Here is a 22,086-nt window from a genome sequence, read left to right as displayed (position 1 = left end):
AATGTTGGACTATTAATGACGTCCGGTCTTGGAGAGTTGGCCAGCAGCAGGCAGCAAACATGCTCCAAGTCTGCATCATACCAGGCATTACAAAAAATGAGGATAGCCTTACTAACTCTGCTTATTGATCTAAATTGATAACGTCAATAAATTAATAATAATAATTATTAAGAAATTAATAATAATAATAAATTAGTTTTAATGGTGTCTTTGTCCACATGTCGCTGTTGGAGCGCCTTGTGACACAATGGCGGCTTGTTTGCTCATCATGACAGGCGGCGGTTCTTTGGGGAAGTGACACGCAGCGTCACAACAGTCCCGAACAGACACCTCACGTGCGACAAACAAACATGACATTAATTTCCTGCCGCTGCCGGCATTAAAGACATAAAGCAGGCCATTAGCTTGCATTGATCTGGTCTTGTTTGCTCTCCTTATCGTCCGTAGCTTGCTTCCACGGGGGGCTGCGAGGCAGACACCGGCTCAGGTGAGCCCTGGCCCCCTCCATTACGTTTCCCACCGTACCCCGCACAGCGGATGATGAGAAGTAAAAGATGAGCGGGTCCAGGCAGGCGTTGAAGGTGCTGCACAGCAGGGCCTCGTCCCGCCACGTGGGGTTCCGCCAGGTGACGAAGCCCACCACGTGGGACACGTTGTAGGGCCCGAAGCACACAGCGAAAACCAGCAGCGTGCCCAGCGCCATGCCGATGGCCCGCAGGCGCCTCCGTCGGTCGATGTGTTGTAACCGCGACAGGATCCGGATGAAGTTGATGTAGCAGAAGCTGCAGATTAGGAAGGGGATGCAGAAGAGAACCAGGCACAGCTCCAGACGAACCGGCAGGAGCACCTTCAGCTGGGCGTCAGTGAAGTTATCGTAGCATACTTCTTTTGGAGCCGTAGTGGTGCCGTTGGGGTCCGCCGTGGCTTTGACCTGCTCCTTGTCAATGCCGATGAACGGCACGATGTAGACGATGCTCAGGTGGCTGAAGGAGAAGATCCAGAAGAAGACGCTGGCGGCCACGGCGTAGAGCGGCCGGCGTTTCAGGCTGTGCTGGATGGGGAAGGCCACGCCCAGGTAGCGCTCCACGCTGATGGCCGTCAGGAAGAAAGTGCTGTTGTAGATGGTCATGTAGAAGATGAAACCCGACAGCGAGCATAGTTGCTCGGGCATTTTCCACATCTTGTTGTTCAACGCCTCATGCATCTTGAAGGGCAGGAAGAGCAGGAAGAGGAGATCCGAAATGGTCAGGTTGAGGAGCAGGATGTCAATGGGGGTGGCCTTGTGGCGGACTTTGCTGCAGAAGGTGGAGAAGGCCAGCACGTTGGCTGGGAAGCCCAGCACGAAAGTAATGATGTAGACGGACAGGCACAGCGGCCTGCTGCACTGCTGCAAGGACAGCTCCGACATCGGACCTGCGGCGGTCCCCCAAGGAGGACGGTCACCCTGGCGAGACGGTGGCATCAACCTCCTGGCGCAGAACACCCGACGATTACCTCATCTTTTCTGCTGAAGATGGACAAAGCAAAAAAAATGATCATTGTGAAACCAGCCACTGATATATTATACTAAATTGTCACTTTTAATCTATTTTCCACTATTAAATTTTGCCTTTTCAAGATTGACAAAATTAGAATGCAACGATAAGACACTCATTTTGGCCATGGCCAAATGTCGGCGTTAGTTCTTCTCTGTCGATTTCCGTCTGCGTTTTCGTACACCATGCGAGTTTGAGTACGAGCGCGTAAAAGCGGCTTCCTTTCAAACACGATCGAGTGTCTTCTTTATTAACCCGCCGCTCGTGTTCTCGGAAGAGACAGACAAACACTCAAGAGGTGATGACCAACTTTGACACCGTGATGGTCTGCAATGAAAAGTGTGTGTCATTCTGCACACACCAAACAAACTGTTGGTCACCTTTTGGTTTAGTTTATTTTTCTACCACCCAGCCCACACGATTACAGTCGATAAATCACTGAGCCTAATTAATTGGATTGCACTTCATTGAAGGCCATATTTCTCGAGGGGAAAAGAATAATATTAGCAAACGCAAATCAATTGGATTTAGCAAGACAGCCCAAAAACTCAAGATTTAATTTCCCTCACGGAATGAACAATGTATGAACTATGTAGCTAAAAGAATCACTCAAGCTTTACATTTGTGTGTTTTAAATTCAACCATTTAAAGCATTAGAAGTAATTATTTTCGATTCTGCTGTTTTTTTGCGCCCGAGGCCGTTTTCTCAAGGAATAATAATCACAAAGTATTAGTGGGGGTTTTATCAAGGTGTAAAATTCACAGCTGTAATTTGGATTTAGATTTAAAAAAAAAAAAGTGGCTAGAGGCATTGGATTTATTGTACAATAAAAAAAGTCATAAACTAATTCTGAAAAATAAATAATGGTAAAAATGCTCACAATGATGACAGAATCATGTTCTTTATGCTTACACATAAAAAACAATTGTTGAGTCCTTACCTCACATCCAACAAGGTGCATGGAACCCTTCGTGTTCCTGAAGCACTTAATCGTCAGGCGCTCCGTTCGCGGCCGTCTTGGCCCGGCCCGTCACCGGTGTGCTTGCTCAGCTTGCTTTATTGGATCTATCTCTTTACGGCGAGCCGGCCGCCCATTGCCACTTTATTTACATGGCGCTCCCGAACATCCAGTGCGCGGATAACGGCAGTTATTGCACTGCTGCAATTTATCTGCTCGCCAAACACCGTCTCCTCGGCAACGGGCGGGGGCTCGAGCGGCCTGATGCAGGTTATTAAATCATATTCGGTTATCTGCGCTTCTACATGGATGCGCTCCGAGCATTTGACAAAGGAGATGACCCGCGGACACGCCGACATACGACATAGTCGGGCTAATCAAACAGCCGCCTGTACAAGGTTTCATTCAAAGGTGGATTATGTTTGACAGGTGAAAGACTTGTGGATGCCAAAGTCCACTCTGTGACTTCTGAATGTACATTGAGTGCACATTCAAATGTTTATTCTGCTGTATTTATAGAGTGATGCAGTGTGGAAGCCTGAACGAGGTCCGGGAAGGTTTCGAACTTGGCGAAGAGTTGAGGTTTGGGTTGGGTTTAAGGCGAGGGCCTCGACCCCACAGAGGCCAGTATACAGTGATCCCTCGCTACTTTGCGTTTCGTTTATCACGGCTTTACTACATCGCGGATTTTTTTTCCAAATTCAAAACCATTTAAAAGTCAAAATAAAACTTCTAAATTGAGGAAACGTGTCTAACCTTTAGGACAGTGGTCACCAAACTACGGCCCGCGGGCCGGATACGGCCCACGGGACCGTTTACTCCGGCCCGCCAACCCTGAACAAATTGTATTAAACTTTTTTTTTTTGGTCATTTTGCCTGCAATGACTGCGTTTCCCCAGTAGATGGGGAAGCGCTCGCCTGCGCATTTACTACCGGAAGGCGTGCCAGAAAGCTCGGTGCACACTCACAAGTGCGTGTACGGACATGGCGCACTCGCGCTCTATTTGTATCAGTCCCGAATTTAGAGTGTGGGCTGTGACGACAGCATTCTTGTAATTCGCGCGCTGAGCTTTCAGATGCAGTTTCAGCCACATTAACGTCAACATCTACCCGTCACAGATCGAGGTAAACGGACCAACACCTCGGATCTCGCCTAAGAATTGCCCCAACAAATTTTACTCCAGACTATGACGCACTATCAAACTTCAACAAAAAAGACAGCGGTGTCTACAAGCCTACTGGAACCTACAAAAGGATTATAAGAAAGGAACACAAGAACTTTAAGAGACTGCTCATATGTGTCAGAGAGGTTCTGCTCTGACAACTGAGCTGAACTTTTATCTGTTAAGACTGTGCATGGCACAACAGAAAGTTAATGTTCCATGGCTTTTTTTTCTATGAAGAACCCAGAGAGAGTTATTTAGTTATTATTTATTTCCTGTTTTTTCTGTGAAGAACTCAGAGAGGGTTATTTAGTTATTATTTATTTCATTAATAGTGTTATTATTTGTTTCCTGACTTTTTTTCTGTAAAGAGCCTGGAAAGGGTTATTAAATAACCGTTATTTGGTTATGTGTGGCTTTCTGGAAAACAATAAATTTTTTACGCTCCCCTACGATCGTCACACTTTTTCTGTTACAAACTGACACCGGCCCCCCATCAGAGAAGGGAAAGGTTATGTGGCCCTCAAAGGAAAAAGTTTGGGGACCCCTGCTTTAGGACAATGTAGTATTGCTCCAAATGTTTGCTTACATTCCTTTAGAAGTCCGTTTTCGCGTGTTAGCACGATCGCGAAGTAGCATATTTCCACTAACTTGTTAGCCTGCCCAGTACTTCTTGTTGGTGACCATACTTTGCGGATTTCACTTATCGCGGGTGGTTTTTGGAACCAATTATCCGCGATAAATGAGGGATTACTGTATTCCAAATTAAAGTAACACAATCAAACTTTCATTTTGGCCGAGTTTGAGTTTTAAATACCGTTTTTTTCCATGTATAATGCGCAAAATTTAACTAATTTATTGTCCTAAAATCTGGGGTGCGCATTATACATGGGTACAAAAAAAAAATTTTTTTTTTTTTTTTTTTAAATCCAGATATGATATGGAGGCCGCCATTACAGATGCGCTTTCTTCTCTGGTGTTCACTTCAAACACGCTCCATACGAACACAATGCTCTCGTATCAGACGCTTGCTCGATCACCTGCTCGTTTGCTGTCACAATGTACCCTACACAAATCCGAAACATTTCTTCGCTATCGAGTTTGCTAGCGCATGCGCAGTGATACTGACCGGCAGAATAACATCCGGTTGTTCCCAAAGATGATCTTTTTTCTGAAATAATTTACGGACTTAAGTAGGAGTCAAAATTTGGGTGCGTATTATACATGGGTACAGGCTTTTTTCCAGCATCAACATGCCATTTTTAGGGTGCGTATTATACATGGGGGCGCATTATACACGGAAAAAAACGGTAGTCATTAATAAGCTTGTATGGGCTGACATTTTGAGGAAATCTCCAATTCAATGCTTCGAAATTACTGAAACGGTCTCACTTGCCCTTGCATAAAAATTTGAAATTTAATTTAACTACTTAATCTGTCTGAAAAATGTGCTATCAGTGTGTCCCGATTTGACGGCCACCAATGTCACATTGTCAGTTCATTGTGTTTTGTGCTTGATGGAGTGACACTTCTCTTTCTTCCTTGTTGTTAATCCCTCTGTTGAAAGCCAGCACATGAACCGGTAAGCTTCTCTTCATTTTTTTTTCTGCGACCCTGAAATAAGACTTTTTTTTTTTTTCCGACGGACGAGATGAGTTCGTGCTAAGCCGCCGTGTCGCTGCTCGAAAGGCGGCTCACTTACAACTCAGCCAGACATGCAATAAATTAATAAACAGACAGATAATCTGGTGTAGTTGACTGCTACTGCATGCCCTTAATAATCCTTGTCAACTCTTGTTTAAGGTGCGTGACGGAAGAACGTTTAGAATCAGACTCAAACTCCCGTTAAATGCGAGTCGGAACACGCCTGTTGGCATTCAAAGTGCCTCGGAGTAAATCCAAATAAAGTTCAGATGCTCTCATCGTCTTTTCCTGACAGTTTGGTTTAGTCTTTGGATTTTAGGTAGTTTGTGTTAATTTTATCATACATTTTTCAATTTAGTCCAGTTTGATTCGTGCTAGTTTGTTTTTAGCACATTTGGTCAATCTTGTAATGTTTTTTATTTAGTCAAATTTTAGTCGAGTAAATCGTGAATTTGAGTCTTTCAAGAAACAACTTTATTCATCTGGTTTTAGTCAACAAAAAGTGGGGAAATTTTGATCTAGTTTTAGTGTGGACAAACATTTTCCCTCCTTTCCATTCTTTTGTTAGTTCATACACATTTTATGTATACAAAATGTATGGTTTTTTCCATGTATAATGCGCAAAATTTAACTAATTTATTGTCCTAAAATCTGAGGTGCGCATTGTACATGGGTACAAAAAAATATATATATATATATATTTTTTTTTTTTTAATCCGGATATGATACGAAGGCCGCCATTACAGATTTTTAGGGTGCGTATTATACATGGGGACGCATTATACATGGAAAAAACGGTAGGTCAAAGTTGTTTTGAATTATGTGTGGCGCAATCTTTGTGTTTCCTTGTTCATTTTATTTGGATGTAGAAGAGTTGGAGTTTAGGATTAGGGTTTGTGAAGACTTACAGTTTCGAGACCGTTGTGGTGGCGTTAAAGCAGGGAAGCGGTCGGTCGCAAATCTGTTTTGAGCATTATTATCAACGTGCTTGCGTCACCCGCTTTCCAATGTAAACAAAGCGTGGCAGCTGTTGATCATTAGCGAGGCGCGCCGTGCCTTGATTTCAAAACAGGGATCTGCGTTATTTGCCTTTCGCCACCGAACAATCACATCTTTCATTGGCTCTATTTTTAGTGGCGGCAATTGTCTGGATGACTTATGACTGTGGAGTTTTTGATGCTGTTAGCCACTTCAGCTTCAATAAAAGCCGTTTGCATTGTGAAAGCCCGTCCCGGTTATAAATATTAAAGCAGGTGAGCCGAGAAAAGCTGCGAGAGTTTGGATTGAGATGATAAAAAAGTCTGGAAAGGTTAAACAGCAGGCAGGCAGATTATGATGAGTGTCATTATGAAAAACATTCTCAGGATTCTCGTCAAATGGCGGATGATTGGCGCGATTACAAGATTACCTGGGATGGATTATGTTTAGGATGGGGATTGAATTTATAGAAGAGTTGAGTAAAATATTTTGGTGGGGTTATATTTAGTGTCGCCATCAGGTTTAGAGTAGGAGTAGTGTTAAGCGCTTCAATTTGGTTTACGGATACTTTCATCTTGAGGTTTGAAGTAGATTTGGACAGGATTACCATTACATTTGGGGTTTTAAATTTAAGGATTGAAGGACGTGTGCAACACGTGTTGGGTGTGAGCGACAAAGAGTCCGAAATGTTTGAGGAACTTTCACGAGACACAGTGGTGAGGTGCTCGTGTGAGACATCAGTGTAAAAAAATCAAAGTGTGAGATTCAATGTTGGAGAAACATGTGCGACAAAGATGGGAGTAACACGATCTCACGACTTGTGTGAGAGCCAAGGAGAAGACACATTAAAGTTGCGCCCGTGCGAGACATGGCTGTAAAATATCTATGAGGGAACGATCGAATAAGACGTATTAAACTGTAGTCGCGGTAAGGAAATAAAAGTAATCTGCCAAAGAAGAAAAGTTGATAAAGCATCTCCGATGTGAGATGCTGACAGATAAATGATGATGACAAGGTCTTTAATGCAAAGAAATCCGTCGCCGCCGCTTTAAACAAGTCCACCGCCAACCCGGGCGACAGCCGACATAAATTTGCTTCCACCTGTTATCTCAAACGTCTCCAGCCGACCGCACAAACGCATTCAGAACGTATTAGACAGCGCAAACTTTCCGCTGACTCGGCCCCTTGTGCACTGGCATGCAAATGTCTGATAGCTTCCCCACAAAATGTCATCGGCTGAAAGACCTTCAACATATTTTACAAAAAGCTTTCAAGGAATATAAGAGGGCAAATGAGTTTTTTTTTTGTTGCTACAAATGGACCCTGACTGAAGGAATGTGGAAATGCCAGTGTTTAACACAGTCACATGACCACGGCTGACATTTGGAAGAGCGGAGATCGTCCTGCACTGCTTTGTCGTGACTCACAGGAAGTTGTCATTGAACACGGTCACCTTTTGGTGGGTGCATCTTTGAATGAGAACATGCGTGGGGGTTGTTAGATCAGGGCCGCGGGCTTCGGAACACTGTTAAGTGTTTTGCTAGATAAAAACCCACTTGTCAAGTGGGAACTCAAGAATCATTGAGATGATTCGCGGCGAAGCATTCCTGTTGCGTAATGAAAAGGAACAGAAATGTCCATTATCTATCTGCCGGAAAATAGTTTGACATTACTGCCATTTGACATTACGTTTTTTTATTTATCTTTTACCATTTAAACACAAAAGTGTGCTTCTTCAATTTTAAATATTTTATGTTAATATAGATTTTCTACATTTTATATATGCAATCTACAAAAGATGCGTATCTATAACATTTATGTCTATATTTATTCTTGCAAATACATACTTCTCACCCCATAATTGCAAATAAATATCTGAGAATTTTTTGGAAAATTCATATGGCTGTTTCAATAATATTTTAATTTTCAATTTTTTTTTACAATTAAATTCCATTAATTGCAAAGTCGTGCATTGGTCAATAATGTTACACTCCAGTCCCGGAGGTGGCAGTAACGCTCAATGTAAACTGTTTTACCAAAACAATAAAAAAAATCAAGACAAAGTAGTTTGAGGAATCAGTTCTTCTATAAGATCCAAAGTTGAAAACGATGTTTTAATTTCTCTTTGATCCAGCACTCCAAATTTATTTTTTACCAAAATGATCTTGTCGTACACAAACTCACTTTAAGTCACGCTCCTGCGGAGGTGATGAAACAAACGCTTTGATTTTGAATTTCCAGCCAACATGCTTTGCTTTGAATTCCTCTGATTATTATTCCTTGCTCAGTGTTTCAAACAAACAATGCGTCTCTCTGATGCGCTCGGCTTGAGGTAAGTTTAGGAAGATCCCACGCAAAAATTGTTTTTTTTTCCTTTTTCTTTTTGTAATTGTAACTCAAAGCAGTGGGTGCATCTGTATTCTAAACGTTACTTGAGGCAAGGTAAGAATAAAGAAGAATGCTATAAAAGATATGACAACAATAAGACACACAGCGTTTTGGAAAGGGGGGGATTGAGGTTATTACGTTTCTTGTTAAGTATTCCCAAAAGACGAGCGTTCACCTTCACCAACAAGGCTGTCGATTTCATTTATGTTATGATTGCCAATGATTTTATTTTTCAGGGAGAGTGGCGGAGTTTTGACGCTGCACAGATGGCGATGGGCCGTCCCTTAAGGGGGAAGAAAGAAGAAAAAAACATGCTGCGAGCGATCAATGGATAGCACGTGGCTTCCCCTTGTGGCAGTTTGAGCGAATCATTTACATTTTTAGACATTCCAGTCTGGAGCTATTTACAGTTATGAACCGTCGGGGATTCGGCGTCCCGCTCAAGGACACCCAGGGTGGATGGAAGGCCCCGCTTTCAACATAAGTGCTAAATTCAGGGTAAAAAAAATGTCAGCTGCAGACCCATAAAGTCCATACGTTTTATTTGCTGCCTTAAGGGAAAGGAGAGGGAGGGTATGTTCACAGGCGCCAGTGAAAGACGCTTAGAAAAATCCGATTGATTGATTGATTGATTTGGTATGAGATTTCAGTTCGATTCTTTTCAAGGTGATATCTGTATTTGTTTTTGTCAGCACGGCATCAGTTGCCATTTTCCCATTGATTCGCCTCGCCGCTCGTCAGCAATATGTCGTCATTCGGGCTCAGTCAATTAAACGCAACATAAAAAAGTGCAGTCAAAGCTTCATAACTATTTTACGACCGCCGCGACTGAGTAAAAGCGTAAAGAGTCAAAGTTGTGTGTGCGTTAAAATTAAACACATAAAGTGAGCATTCATCAATAGAGCCAAAACACAACAAAACCGGGCTTTACCTTGGCCTCCGAAGCCGTCCCGAAGAAGAGCAGGCCCCGGGTTGCACTAAATCATCCTGGTGGCGAAAACAGCAGCAGATTTACATGCAAATAGGATGAGCCGCGCCGGCGTTTGTCTCGTCCTTTCAATTGTTGCGCCTCGCAAACAAGCCACTTAACGGCAGGCGAACGTGGCGGCACCTTTGCCAAAGTCATCACAACTTCCCCATAAATCACCAGCGTTCCCAACCGGGCCTCTGGCACACCTCCGCCCGTCATAGACTCTCGACTGAGAATTCTCAGTGGAGGCGAGAGCAGGTATCTGGCAAGCTAGCTAATGATCTAGCTAACGAGCTAGCTAACAGGCTACCAAGCATGTGCGCACAGTTGCGGCAAAATCGGAGGTTTTTCTTGCCTGTTACGTCTAGGGAAGGCCAATCGGTTGAAAAGTGTTTGAAAAGCCTAATGACTCAACAACGTCACAATGAAGGCATGCTGAGGAGACTCTGCGTGCAATCAAACAGTCATTCAACATTTGAGTAGTCGCAGCAGCTCGAGAAGCAAAACACACTCGGGTTGCTTGTGTTGTTCTAGTCCGCCCGCGCTTCACAGCACTTCTAAATTTAAACACGAGCGAGCGGCAAAAATACAAGCACTGCTCTTAAAAAGATCCTGCAAGAGTTTTGACCTCTTCACCGGCGCGAGACCCACACAACGCCGCAAGCTCCAACCGATGGGTTTAACTTTTTAATCAAAGGCTTAAAAATGTGTTTGGAAAACAGATTATTGATTTTAAAAGTTGAATGCGGTCGAGTTTTAAATTTGTTTCAAATTTGCGCTTCTTGGTTTGTTCACGGCTTCACTTGAGATCTTGTATTAAGATCTAAAAATCAATACGGTCCTTCGATTGTACTAGGATTAACGAGGTGAGCTGCTATTATAATTCACAAAGAGACTAAATTGTCAATGTATGCAATTTACATGTGCAGTGTAAACAGAGTTTTATTGTTTGCTCATAATCATAAACGATATGCAGCGTTTGCGTTCATGGTCACCACATTGGCACATTCGACTTTGTTCTTGGCAGTACAAAAACACGATGAAATATAATCTCGACAGCCGCAAGCTAAATGAAACATTCCGAAGCACGTCCCTGAGGAAAGGAATTCAACAATCAATAAATAGCTCAAGTAATAATGACATTCCTTCGCGATGACGATCCTGGCACGAGACAGTAGATTAGCTTTTTCAGCGGAAAGCGAAAAGACGAGCCCGGGCAAGGCCAGGCCGGGCTGCTCTCGTCTCTTTGTGCTGACCTCACTCATGCATGGCTGCGATTACTTCCCAAACTCATTTAAGTCGCATAAAAGCCTTTAATTAATAAGCGGCCGTCCAATCGCGGGATCCCCTTCATGGTTAGCCGAGCGTCGCTTCCCCGACTCCATCGAGGCCGATCCTCTTAATTGAGAAGTGTCGCGATGAGCATCCGTAAACAGAAGGTGCAAAATAAACACTGCATTGAGCATTCAGACAGACCCTTATCACTGATTTGATATCCTGTAAATTGCTTTTTTGAAGCCAGGTAGAGTCTTTGACCAATTAGGCCTTATCAACACCTATGAAACAAAAAAAAATGTTTAAACACATTGGCAGGTTGTAAGTGCAAATTATCAACGGGCAATAGTGGAGCTAATTATCAAGTTGTTTCCCATTAAGAGGAAAATAAAAATCCCCTGATGTAAAAATTAAAAGAAAGTAAAAAACTACAATGGTAAATTCCGGAATCTCACCTAAAATGCTATTAAAAAAAAACAACTTAAAAATCTTAATTGTTAGGGCAGTAACCACAACGAGGCTTTTTTAGATTTTAAAAATCATATACCCTCTAACCAGCTGTTTCAGCCAATCAGAATCCAGGAAAAAGGCATTTATGGAAAAGAGGAATATAAAATCATCCCAAAGGTTTAAGAATGGCTCCGTACGTTCTAATTTCAATAGTGAGACTCGAACTGCACTGCAGTACGTTTATCGTGTTTAAAAGATGATTCAAGAATGAAAGAAAAATGTGATGCATTGCTTAATGGAGGCTTGTTTTTGGTTTGTTTTTTTCAAACAGCTTTAGGACCAAGTAACCTTTGTTGTTGTTGTTTGGGCGTTTTTGCCAGCTCCCATTTGTCAGCTGTTAGTTTGAGCGGCGAGACGAGGCGAAGCGGAGGAGTGCGACTCGTCTCGCTGACATCTGTCATCACCTCGGCCTACTTCGGTGAGCCTGATGCTGGAGACACAAACGCTTAATATTTGACGCGCAACAAGCAGGAAAGAGAACAGCAGCAAGAAGAATCGCAAGGGACAACAAGCAGCTGATGAATGTGACTTCTTTTTTTTTTTTACGTCATGGTGAAAATATGAGGTGATTGAATTTTGGTCAACTCACCAATGTTGGGATGAAATGTGAGGAATTAAGAAGAACTTTTTGACATTTATACCACTATACCACGTAGAAGAGAATTTGAGAAAAATCGAAAACAACTCACCTGCTGTTGGTGGGCGGCATGACCGTGGACGGTCTGGCCGTGGACAATCCGGCCGTGGCCAGCGTGGCCTCGGGTGTGAGCACGGCCACGTGCGTGCTGATGCTGCCCGCCATGTCCGGAGCGGTGCTGCTTGGATTTATGACGCGTGTGAGCCCTGGGAAGGCTCTGGAACTGAGCGAGTGGGATAACAGGCGGAGGCGTGGGCGCTCGCGGACCCGCGGGTGCCAGAGTCGGTTGAGCTCGGGGCACGGGGTGAAACAGTGCTGCTTGGGTTTGGTGTCTCCGGTTCTGGAAGACTTTTGCGCTCTGTGTGTGGGATTTAAGTGCCGCTTGTGTGAGGGCACCAGCTTCTCGCTGGTTAGCTTGGCGAGGTTGGCTGGCGCTGCGGGTTTGAGCTGCTTGGGCCAGTGCTGCCCTCTGTTGCTGGACCGCTTGTGCTTGGAGGAGGCGGTTCGGGTCAGCCTGGGCCGAACTAAATGGGTTACTCTGTCTGAAAGTAGCTTGCTGGCTGACAAAAGGGTTGCTGCTTGTCGTGGTGTCCTGACTGGAGGAAGATTGGGTCGCAGACGGAAGCCTTGAGTCTTGCCTGGCTTGCTCCTTTTGCGTCGGAGGGCTTCTGTGCGAGTGGCTGGCAGGCTCAAGTTGCGGCACTCTCAGAGTACGTGAGTCCCAAAAATCAGCTGAGTGGTTCCTCGTCCGGCCTTGCTGAACAGTGGAGGTTGCGTCTTCCCGAAAAGGATTTCGACTTCGCGGCTGCGTTTGTAGCAAAGGCGGCTGGTCGGTGTAGTCTGTCGTGTCCGAAGCCAGCCCCCTGGGGAGGGTCCCTCTGGGGTACGCCGGCGTTCCTCTCAGGAGATCCCACGACATCTGCTGGTGGGAGGAAGCGGTGGCGCTGACTTCCTGTTGGTAAGTCTGAGTCCTGGCGTTGCGCTGAGCAGTGTGAGAGTGTGTGTATCCGGTCGGGATGAGCCCCGGCTGAGCCTGAAGACCCTGAGAGGCTGACCCGCTTGGCATTCTGGGATTTGACTGCCCCGTGTCTGTTAATTGAGTCTGTCTATTTGTGGCTTCCTGCCGGGGGAAGGTGTTCAGGTTGACGTTAATGGTGGGCATCGGCGCGTTCGGCTGGGAACCTTGCGTCAGGTTCAGCTGGACCCCCCCGCGCCGTCCGTCACTTTGACCGGGACCCGTCTGGAGCACAACGTTGGAATCGGTCCGCTGCGGGTCCGCCCGCGAGAAAGCCGGGTTGTCGAAGCCGTCAAGCGGGTAGGAGGATGCGTTGCGAGGAACTTCGCCAAGGGGTTCAGGCGCGAGACCGTTCCGCTGCAAGGTGTTCAGCTGCAGAGCCTGCAGGTCGGCGGACCTCGGCTCCTGGCGGGCGTACAACCAGGCGGGGCGGCGGCCTCGTGGGTTCCATTGAAAGACAGGGGGGTCGGGATTTCGGGTCAGATCCCTTGCGAGGTTAGCGCGTGGGTCAGGAGGCTTAATGGTGACAGAAAAAAAATGAGACGCGGGTCAATGGCGCCGTCACACGCTGGTTAAAATCAAGAGCGAATCATCTGCTTGCTCGCTGGCTTACTTGAGGTTGAGGATTTGTGCGGTTCTTCTGGACCGTGATAACTTCACCTTGCCTTTGTCGCGCTGCAACAATACAGGCGCAAACGATTACCGGGAGCCAGGCACAAAGTCTTGATAGCGGTATGTGTCTCACACAAAATCTTGATTTAGGCATTATCCAATTATGGAAGAAGTCATGAATATTTGTACAGAAACAGATGACGACAGACTACTAAAGGTCCTCACCCCGTCTCCTCAGTACGAGACACACCAGCAGCACAATGAGCAGCACCAAAATGAGCAGCAGCAGAAAGCTGCCAATCACGATGCCCACCACTTCACCGACGTCCAGGCAAGTGTCTAGAACGCAAAGAAAGATGCAAGTCATATAGGAGAGCAGCACCTGCGATGTATCTAACAAAATATTTTTTACGCTGCAATTTTCCTGTATTTTTATGTTCTTTCAATGTGACCCTGCAGACACTAAAAGGCTATTTAAAGTTTTGTTGGAAATAGTTAGTGTGGTTTTTGAGTTATGCTGGTAACAAAAACACCTGCTTTACCCTTTGAGCTTGGCAGCGGTAACAAACAAAGATAATGAGGCCAGACAGAAAAGATAAGAAAGGGGAGAGTGAGAAAGGAAAATAAATGAAACCAAAAGATGGAAGTGTGTGCGTGTGCATTTGTGTGTGTCCAAGTCACCGAATGACTTTGACCACATTCCCGCCAGATCAATCTCCCAGGATGCATTGTGTCCCTCTGCTGTCATGAAGACAGATATTCGGAAGGTGGGGGAGGGCACCGTTGTAAGCCCCACCGCCATCATTATTATCCACCTAGAGGTCAACCTTGGTCATAACTCACTTTCCACGGACACGTCCGTCCCCCGCACCGACTCGCCGCCCGTGACAGCGTTGCGGGCGGTGCACGAATAGCGGCCGCTGTCGTCCGTGGACGACGTCTGCACGGTGAGCGCGCCGCTGTCGGGCTGCGCCGGCACCACCGGCTGGCCGTCGCGTTGCCACATGAAGAGGGCGGGGGGCAGCGAGTCTGACAGGCAGGTGAGGCGCAAGGTCTGGCCCGCCTGAACATCGGCGCTGCCCACGCAGTCTTTGGGAGCGTCCTTGGTCAGGACCGGGGTGTCAGGTCCGTCTGGTGGAACAACATGATTTCAAATGTTTCCAACATGAAAGTCTTGCACTGGGTACTTCCAAAAAAATTGAGCTAAGCTAAAACACGACTCCATCAGCACTCCCCGCAGTTGAGTAAACGGGTGCTGGCTCCGTCTGGTGCCGTGATGAACACAGCAGGTTGTTATCGGCGTCACAAGATACACTTAGTATTGATTTGTTTTCACCTCCAAAGACCAGCAGACTTTCTGTTGAAGGCGTTTTAGCACCTCCACCAAGGCGCTCAAGTTGGGCTTTAATTAGCTAGCAGAAACATTACTGTGGGTCAAGCATCAACTATTGCTTGCTAACAACTCACAGAAGACGGTGAGACTCCGCGTGGCGGTGCGGGCGCTGACGGGGTTGCTGACGGTGCACGTGTAATCTCCGGCGTCGCCTCGCTGGCCCGGGTTGATGACCAGCGAGCCGCCGGCGATGGTGATCCTGCCGTCTTCGGTGATGGCCTCGCCGTCCTTCCCCCACTGGAAGGTGAGCTCTGTTCCACTTGCGGTGCACGTTAGAGTGACATTGCCCCCTTCTGTTGCCACTGAGGGCACCGAGAGGGTCACCTCCGACACAGCGTCTATTCAAGAAACACAGCCACTCACCGTTTATTCTCAATATACTTTCTTTAAGCAATTAAAAAAATAATAGATTGAATATTCAACTCGATGTTGTCACTAAGAGTTGTGGTCTTTTATTCACACAAGGCATTTATTGTTGGATAATTTCTTTTATGATTCATCTCGCCGATTATGTTATTAAAAGAAACATCTTTCCAGCGGCTCCATTGACTGAACGGCAGGCGCCTGGTATTTTCCGAGCGGAGCAAGCCAGACGCACAAGGCGAGCGCGCACTTAGTTTGCAAACCTTTCCGGCAATAATTTGTTCCAGCCGTCAGCGCGTTAGAGACGGTGGTGAGAAACAAAGGCGCGCTAGGCGGCGGGAACGTGGGCTGATCACAATAGACGTCGTGCTGGACCGGCCTTTATGAAAATCAATGCAAATAGCACACAGAAATATAATGCAAAGTGCGCAATGACACATCTAAAGAGTGTGTGCTGCATATCAATTGAGTGAGGATGGCTGAAAATAATCGAGACGGCAGACATGAGCGCACAATCCGTGTCATGATTAATGTGATTGCTCCTCTATAGGAGGAGAATAAAAATTCTAAAAAATAAAAAATGGGGAAAAACAAAATCCATTTTGAAAAAATTAAATTGAAAAAGTAAGTAAGTAAGTAAGTAAGTAAGTAAGTAAGTAAGTAAGTAAGTAAGTAAGTAAGTAAATAAATAAATAAATAAACAAAACTAATACAAATCTCAGCTATCAAATACAATATTTCAATATTGATGCTTTCTTTTTTCGGTACTTACCAAAAACCCTGAGTGATACCGATCTGGAGTTTGGCGTCAGGCCCGAGGAGGCAAGCGGGATTACCTCCACCGTGTACGTTCCGGCATCCCCCAGCTGGGCGCTTCCGATGCGGAGCTGCGTGGCCGTGATGGTGAGGCGGCCGCGAAACTGCGCCACTTCATTGAGGACAGGGGAGCCGCCAGCAAACAGGCCCAGCGTCACCTCCTCGTACAGCCACGTCATGGACAGCACGTCCGGCATGGTCAACACCGTGAACAGGATCTCGGTGCCGCTCAGCACCAGCACAGGGTCAGTCTGGAATTGGATCTGGATCGGGTCCTGTGCCAGCACCAGGACTGGACGGGACGGGAAACATGATGGCTGACAGTTTGATATTTTGAGTCGTTTTATTTGTTGTTGCTGTGGAAGTTGTTAGTTAGGTGCTGGTTACAGAGGCGCGCTTGTTTTTACACTTGCATGTTCACAAAATGAGACGTTTGACCATGTTGCTACAGTGGTTGACTTATTTTTACAGTGTAACATTATGACCCCAGATCCGACTATTTCTGCGATTATAACATTTGCTCCATTATGAGATGTGCAGTAATAAAATTAATCACTGCAGCAATTATACTGACCTACTTGTATAATTATAACAAGCAAGCAGTGTTCCCTGAGAGTCCATGTACGAGTGTGTATTTACGCAAAGAACAAGCACAATTCTCAAATGGGATTGACCCCAAAGTCCAATTACTTCTTATTTTCATAGTCAAGTTAATGACGCTGCATTATTTAGGATTTCAAAGAAGCTCGATTAGGGGAAAAGGTAAAACGAACTGGCATGTCCTCAGACCATCACCATTTTGCCAAATCAATTTCCAATAGGCAGCGGGGGAAAATGACTATTTAATTAAATGAGAATGTCGGCGATTATGACTTGAATTATTATCTTTCATGCATGAACGGCGGGCCCCGGACGAAGAGCAAATTGAAATGTAATTTCAAATTCCCCACACCTAATTTTCTACGCCCCTTTTGCTGCAACGAAAACACGCGGGTATCTCAGACGCTCTGCCTTTTGTTTGCTTTTATATTTTTTTTCATGTGTGTGCGCCAGGCAGTGTGTGCTAAACACTGCTACACATTTTGTTGGCATTATGCATGCTTTTACAGATATTAAACACTCAATTTGAGGAAAAAACTCCTGCTGCTTGTCTTGATATCATAAAATCAAATGATACTTTTTTCAAGTTCAGAAAATCGAACGAACAATAAGTGATTTTCTTATATACCTATTAAAATAGATAAAGTAAATGTTTTTCTGATTTATTTCGTTACCTTATTTCAGGATTCGTTCTCGTGAAACAGTTATTCTCGCAAATACTGGGGGGTAAAAGCAGACATCTCTTAACTAAGTATTAACATTAAAATCAGGTCTTCTTGGACTGGTTCAACAAGGATAATACAATATCAATCATTCATTGATTCTCAGTAATTACAACTATCAATGCGCAAAACGCGGTTTAAACTGTTAATCACCGTTTCAACAATAAATTTGCAAATTTACGAGCGTGAAAGTAGGCATTGAATGCGTCACCCTAGGAATGCGGTTTCTCTGGTTGGGAAGGAAAACGAATGAAAGAAAGGCGACTCTGCGGTTTGAAGCCCCCCCCACCCACCACACACCTCATGTGGACGTGTTTGAAATACCACGCAGCTCGTCTTGTTTTCTTCCCACGTCACCGACTCAGAGGCCATTTGGGGTCTCATTTTGAAAGCTGGTGCAAAAAGAAAGGGTCGGGTTTTTTTGTTACCTGCCAGTGACAGCCCGACAAAGAAGGCCACAAGTTGTCCCATGTCTCCAGTCAGGACGCCCTGTGGGAAAGTTTCTATTCAGCAAAATAACCATTGTAAAAACCATACAAAATAACCATATAAACTATATAAATAACCACACCAAAAAAAATGAATACTTTAAACTATTCACTTCCTTGTATGTGTCAATCCGACGAGCCTTACTTTGGTGAGGGAATAAGTCTATCTTTAACTTACCCACGCATGTTGTCTTCATGGGCATTTTGGTACGTGGTAAATGTCATGCTCAGTTTTGGGATGCGAAGATAATAATATCAACTTCCGGGTCGTCCGCCCCTACCACCTGTCACCGTTGCACCTGTTCTCTTAAAGGGCAAGCACCCACAAACCACGCGAGCGTCTCCGCGAAACGTGGCGGCCATGTTGAATGGGGCAACGCTTCCGTCGAACGCAATGGCTGCGCATTGAAAATACATCATGCTCGTTTCTTAGCCAGTTTCTATAGGCACACATACGTGATATTATTATAGAAAATATGAAAGAAGAACCCGAAAAATAATAATGTAAATATATGTTATGTTTCACAGCACGACTCAAAGCTTTAAAAATGTTCATTTAATGGCTTTATTGTAAGTAACACTAGTCATTTCCAACACTCCAATAATATTTATGAGTTTGCAGAAAACTATTCGAGCGTCAAGCCATACAGTTGGGGGGAAAAAGTGAGCGAACAAACAATTTGTCTACTGCAAAGCTGCACTGTAGGCAATGTTGACTGTTAATCGCCTTCTTCCCAAACGCTTCCTGCCAGCCGGCTGAGGCATTATGTGAGAGGAACAAGGTCAAAAGAAGAAGCTGTTCAATTATTAAAAGGCAGCCAGACTCCTTTGTTTTTTTTTGCTTTGCTTTCTTCAGTGCCCTTGGACGCGTTGCGTTGATTTCATGACAAACGTACAGTACATGGGAATGAATACTAGTAGATTTTTTTTTTCCTTTTAACCCAAAAGTGGGCGACATTTCTGAAAAGCGGTGTTATCTTGGTATTGTTCATGCAAGGTTTGTTTGAATTTACAATATTTTATTTTTTCAATAAGGATATAATGAAGTGGTCTGCTCTAACATCAGGGACATTTCTCACGTGTTTAGCAATAATGCCGTACTAGCTGTACTGTCTGTGAACATTGCGATCAAGGAAAATTGTTGCCCTGAAATTCCCTACAAAGGCGGCATTGTGAGTTTTGTAAATGATTCTTTAAATGAGATTGATTGTTTTGACCGTTTAATAAAACGGTGTTCGATTATCAAATCATTGATCTTTTTTTTATCTCATTTTGATCAAATGTTAATTTTCTAAACATGTCTTGAAAGTTCCCAAACTACTCCACAAGAATGTTGACACTGAATTGTCAAAATGTGAATATTTCATCTCTAAAAAAAATCTAGATGCGAATTAATGCGACTGTCTTGAAATTTCTCGCACACCTCAAAGCGGTGTTGTTTGTGTTGCCATGGTTACCGCTCGGCATTGTTCGTCCAAACAAAGTGGACAATCGCAAGCTCCGGGGCAGCATGCCTGCGCTCAGCTTGTGTGTCAGTGCCTCCCGCTGGTTAAAAGCAGCAGTAATGGCGCTCAGTGGGAGGAAGAGCTGTGGGATTGTTGACGGACTCAGCAAGGAGGCCGGCGCGTTCGGAATAATGATTGTAATCGCTCGTTTTCTTAACTCCCCCGGCGATAAGTGATCAGCTAGTGCCACGCCCCCACTAAAGGTAAAAAAAAAAAAAAAAGAAAATGGTCAAAAGTACCCAACTCCCACAGAAGATTTGAACCTGAAAAAAAAGAGGCGAATCTGAAAAAACAAATTGATCTTGAAAAAAACAAGGTGAATCTGAAAATATAAAACATTCAACTGAAAAAAAAGACCTCAAATCTTGAAAACTAAATTGAGGCGAAACCTGAAAATAAATAGTTTATTCAAAAAAAAAGACCAAGGCGAAGCAAAACTATTTTCAACTTGAAAAAACGTTCAAAGTATTTTTATTTTGAATACATTGTTTTATTTTTCAAGTCTTAAACTCTGCACTTTTATTTTCAGATTTAAGGTTTGTTTTTTTTCAAGTACGAGTATTGTTTTTTCAAGTACAAAACTTTTGACCTCAATCTATAATCTGTCATAATGGCTTTACGGAAATGTGGACACACTTGTTCCAGCTACAAAAACGGAGACAATACATATTGTTCCCACCCGGGAGGGCATAACGAGGCAACAGCACAAAGAATATCATAAGTCCCGCATTGTCGCCCGTTTCCCTTTATAGGAGCACAAAATCCAGCGGTGTGGACTAGTGGTCAAGAATGCAGCCTGTGACCCCAAAGTATCACAATGACAGCTGCTTACAAAAACCTGTGAGAAATGTCAGGTTGAACAGGCAGAGGACTCTCAAAAATCTAATTAAAATGATCAATCAAAAAACTATTTGGTAAATTAGTGTTAATCATTATCTATCTAAATTTAATATTTAGAAGCCTAGTCGAGTCGAACCGGCTTGAAATTGGCTGACGGAGACGCAGCCTTTACTTTTGAGGCTTTTCTGTGAGCTTTTGTCGCATTTGGAGGAGCGCTCATTTTAACAATAGAGATGTCCAGTCGGCGTCCAGAGGAAGCTTGGAGTGTACAGGAAAAAGAGGTGGAGTCCAGCGCGAGGAAACAGCTTGAAAACAAGCTGACGCCTCGCTCGAGCTGTGGAACCTGATCACGACTGTGGCGTCTCTAACTACGCGCTGAGATTATTTCATTTGGCAGTTTTAAGGGACTTTGGCAGCGCGCCTTGACCGTCGGGAAGGCCAAGAAAGAACATTTTGGGAAGGTGGGTGAGTTTACAGGCTTTGCAGTGAGTTATGCGCTTAGGGGCTTTATCTAGTGGCGACCCTGTGGAAGTAGCTTTTGTTGCCTCTGTGACACTGAAACAAAGAAATATAGCAATTTATCACAAGATCTATCTATATCACGTGTCAAACTCAAGGCCCGGGGGCCAGATACGGTCCGCCACATCATTTTATGTGGCCCGCAAAGCCAAATTGTGCATCAAATTCGTGCGTCATTACTAGAATTGCAAATTGTCTTCACTTCTTAATGTTTTTTTTTTATATATTTGACCAGTTTTTACTCGTCTGATTTGAAAACGAGTTATTTGTCAGTTTGTTTTGTAGCTTTTACTGTATATAATATGAGGTGCTCATACATTTATTTGGGTTGACAGTCATAATGGCCCTCCGAAAGAAGGTATGACTACAATGCAGCCTGCGAAAAAAATGAGTTTGACAACCCTGCTCTATATCTACATGCACAGTAATGGTGTACGTTGAAATTTGCACGTGTGCGTCTACAGCTGGCGTCATGGCTCTACTGGACTTCCTGCGCTGGAGAGCTGCCACACTACTGCTCCTGTGTAAGTGATATATTGCTTGTTTTGCTCCTGATGACTATTGTCCGGTGTTCTGGACGTCATGTAATAGGCACACTTAATTTGCTCCACCCTGTAATCACCATTTTGTGTGCAGTGACATGATGTTCCTTCATGTGTGTAGTTGTCGCCGGGTTGGACTGCATATCGGTGCACATCCCCAACGATGAGCCCATGTACGTCATCCCGGACTCTACCCTGGTCGTCCGCGCCCACATCCAGTACGGCTCTCCGGACGAGCTGACAGGCGTCACCTGGGAGCGGCGGCCCGAGAGCGGCGCCCCCGATGGGCGGGCCGCGCTGGCCACCTGCCCCGGGGGGAGCCCCCCGCAACCTGTCCAATGCACCGTCACCCGGCCCAACGCGCGCGCCAGCCTGGAGGAGCAGGCCAGCGTCCTGCACATTAGCCATTTCGCAAAAGCTGACGCGGGAATCTATGCTGTCACCGTGACGAGTAAGGCCGGACAATCCAGCACGGCACTCGTTATCGTCCGAGAATACGGTGAGTCATTGCAGCATTTTTAAAAATAGATTTTGATTGATGGTGCGCTTCATTTCTGATTTCCTTTCTCTGATGAAAAGTGGCAAATCCAACCTCACCTTTTGCTCTTTGTG

At 44.8% G+C, this 22,086-nt stretch overlaps 2 protein-coding genes across 2 annotated transcripts; both read right to left on the bottom strand.

The window, feature by feature from the left end:
* Positions 1-16: 16 nt before the first annotated feature.
* Positions 17-1,462, bottom strand: LOC133149769 (free fatty acid receptor 2-like). The gene has a single exon (XM_061271932.1). The coding sequence runs from the start codon at positions 1,460-1,462 to the stop codon at positions 401-403; it is 1,062 nt and encodes a 353-aa protein (XP_061127916.1). The 3' UTR covers positions 17-400.
* A 9,099-nt stretch (positions 1,463-10,561) lies between these two features.
* Positions 10,562-18,385, bottom strand: LOC133149768 (uncharacterized). The gene is made up of 9 exons (XM_061271931.1): positions 18,247-18,385; positions 18,009-18,069; positions 16,215-16,550; positions 15,154-15,417; positions 14,530-14,817; positions 13,912-14,025; positions 13,688-13,749; positions 12,112-13,590; positions 10,562-11,852 (listed from the first exon to the last, which is right to left on the bottom strand). Exons 2-9 carry the CDS (start codon positions 18,049-18,051, stop codon positions 11,823-11,825), a joined length of 2,616 nt encoding a protein of 871 aa, XP_061127915.1. The 5' UTR covers positions 18,052-18,069; positions 18,247-18,385; the 3' UTR covers positions 10,562-11,822.
* Positions 18,386-22,086: the final 3,701 nt, after the last annotated feature.

The sequence above is a fragment of the Syngnathus typhle genome, unplaced genomic scaffold, assembly GCF_033458585.1.
Source record: "Syngnathus typhle isolate RoL2023-S1 ecotype Sweden unplaced genomic scaffold, RoL_Styp_1.0 HiC_scaffold_465, whole genome shotgun sequence".
NCBI classification, from domain to species: Eukaryota; Metazoa; Chordata; class Actinopteri; order Syngnathiformes; family Syngnathidae; genus Syngnathus; species Syngnathus typhle.
The sequence above is the reverse complement of the archived record's forward strand: the minus strand, read 5'-3'. Positions and strand labels throughout refer to the sequence as shown.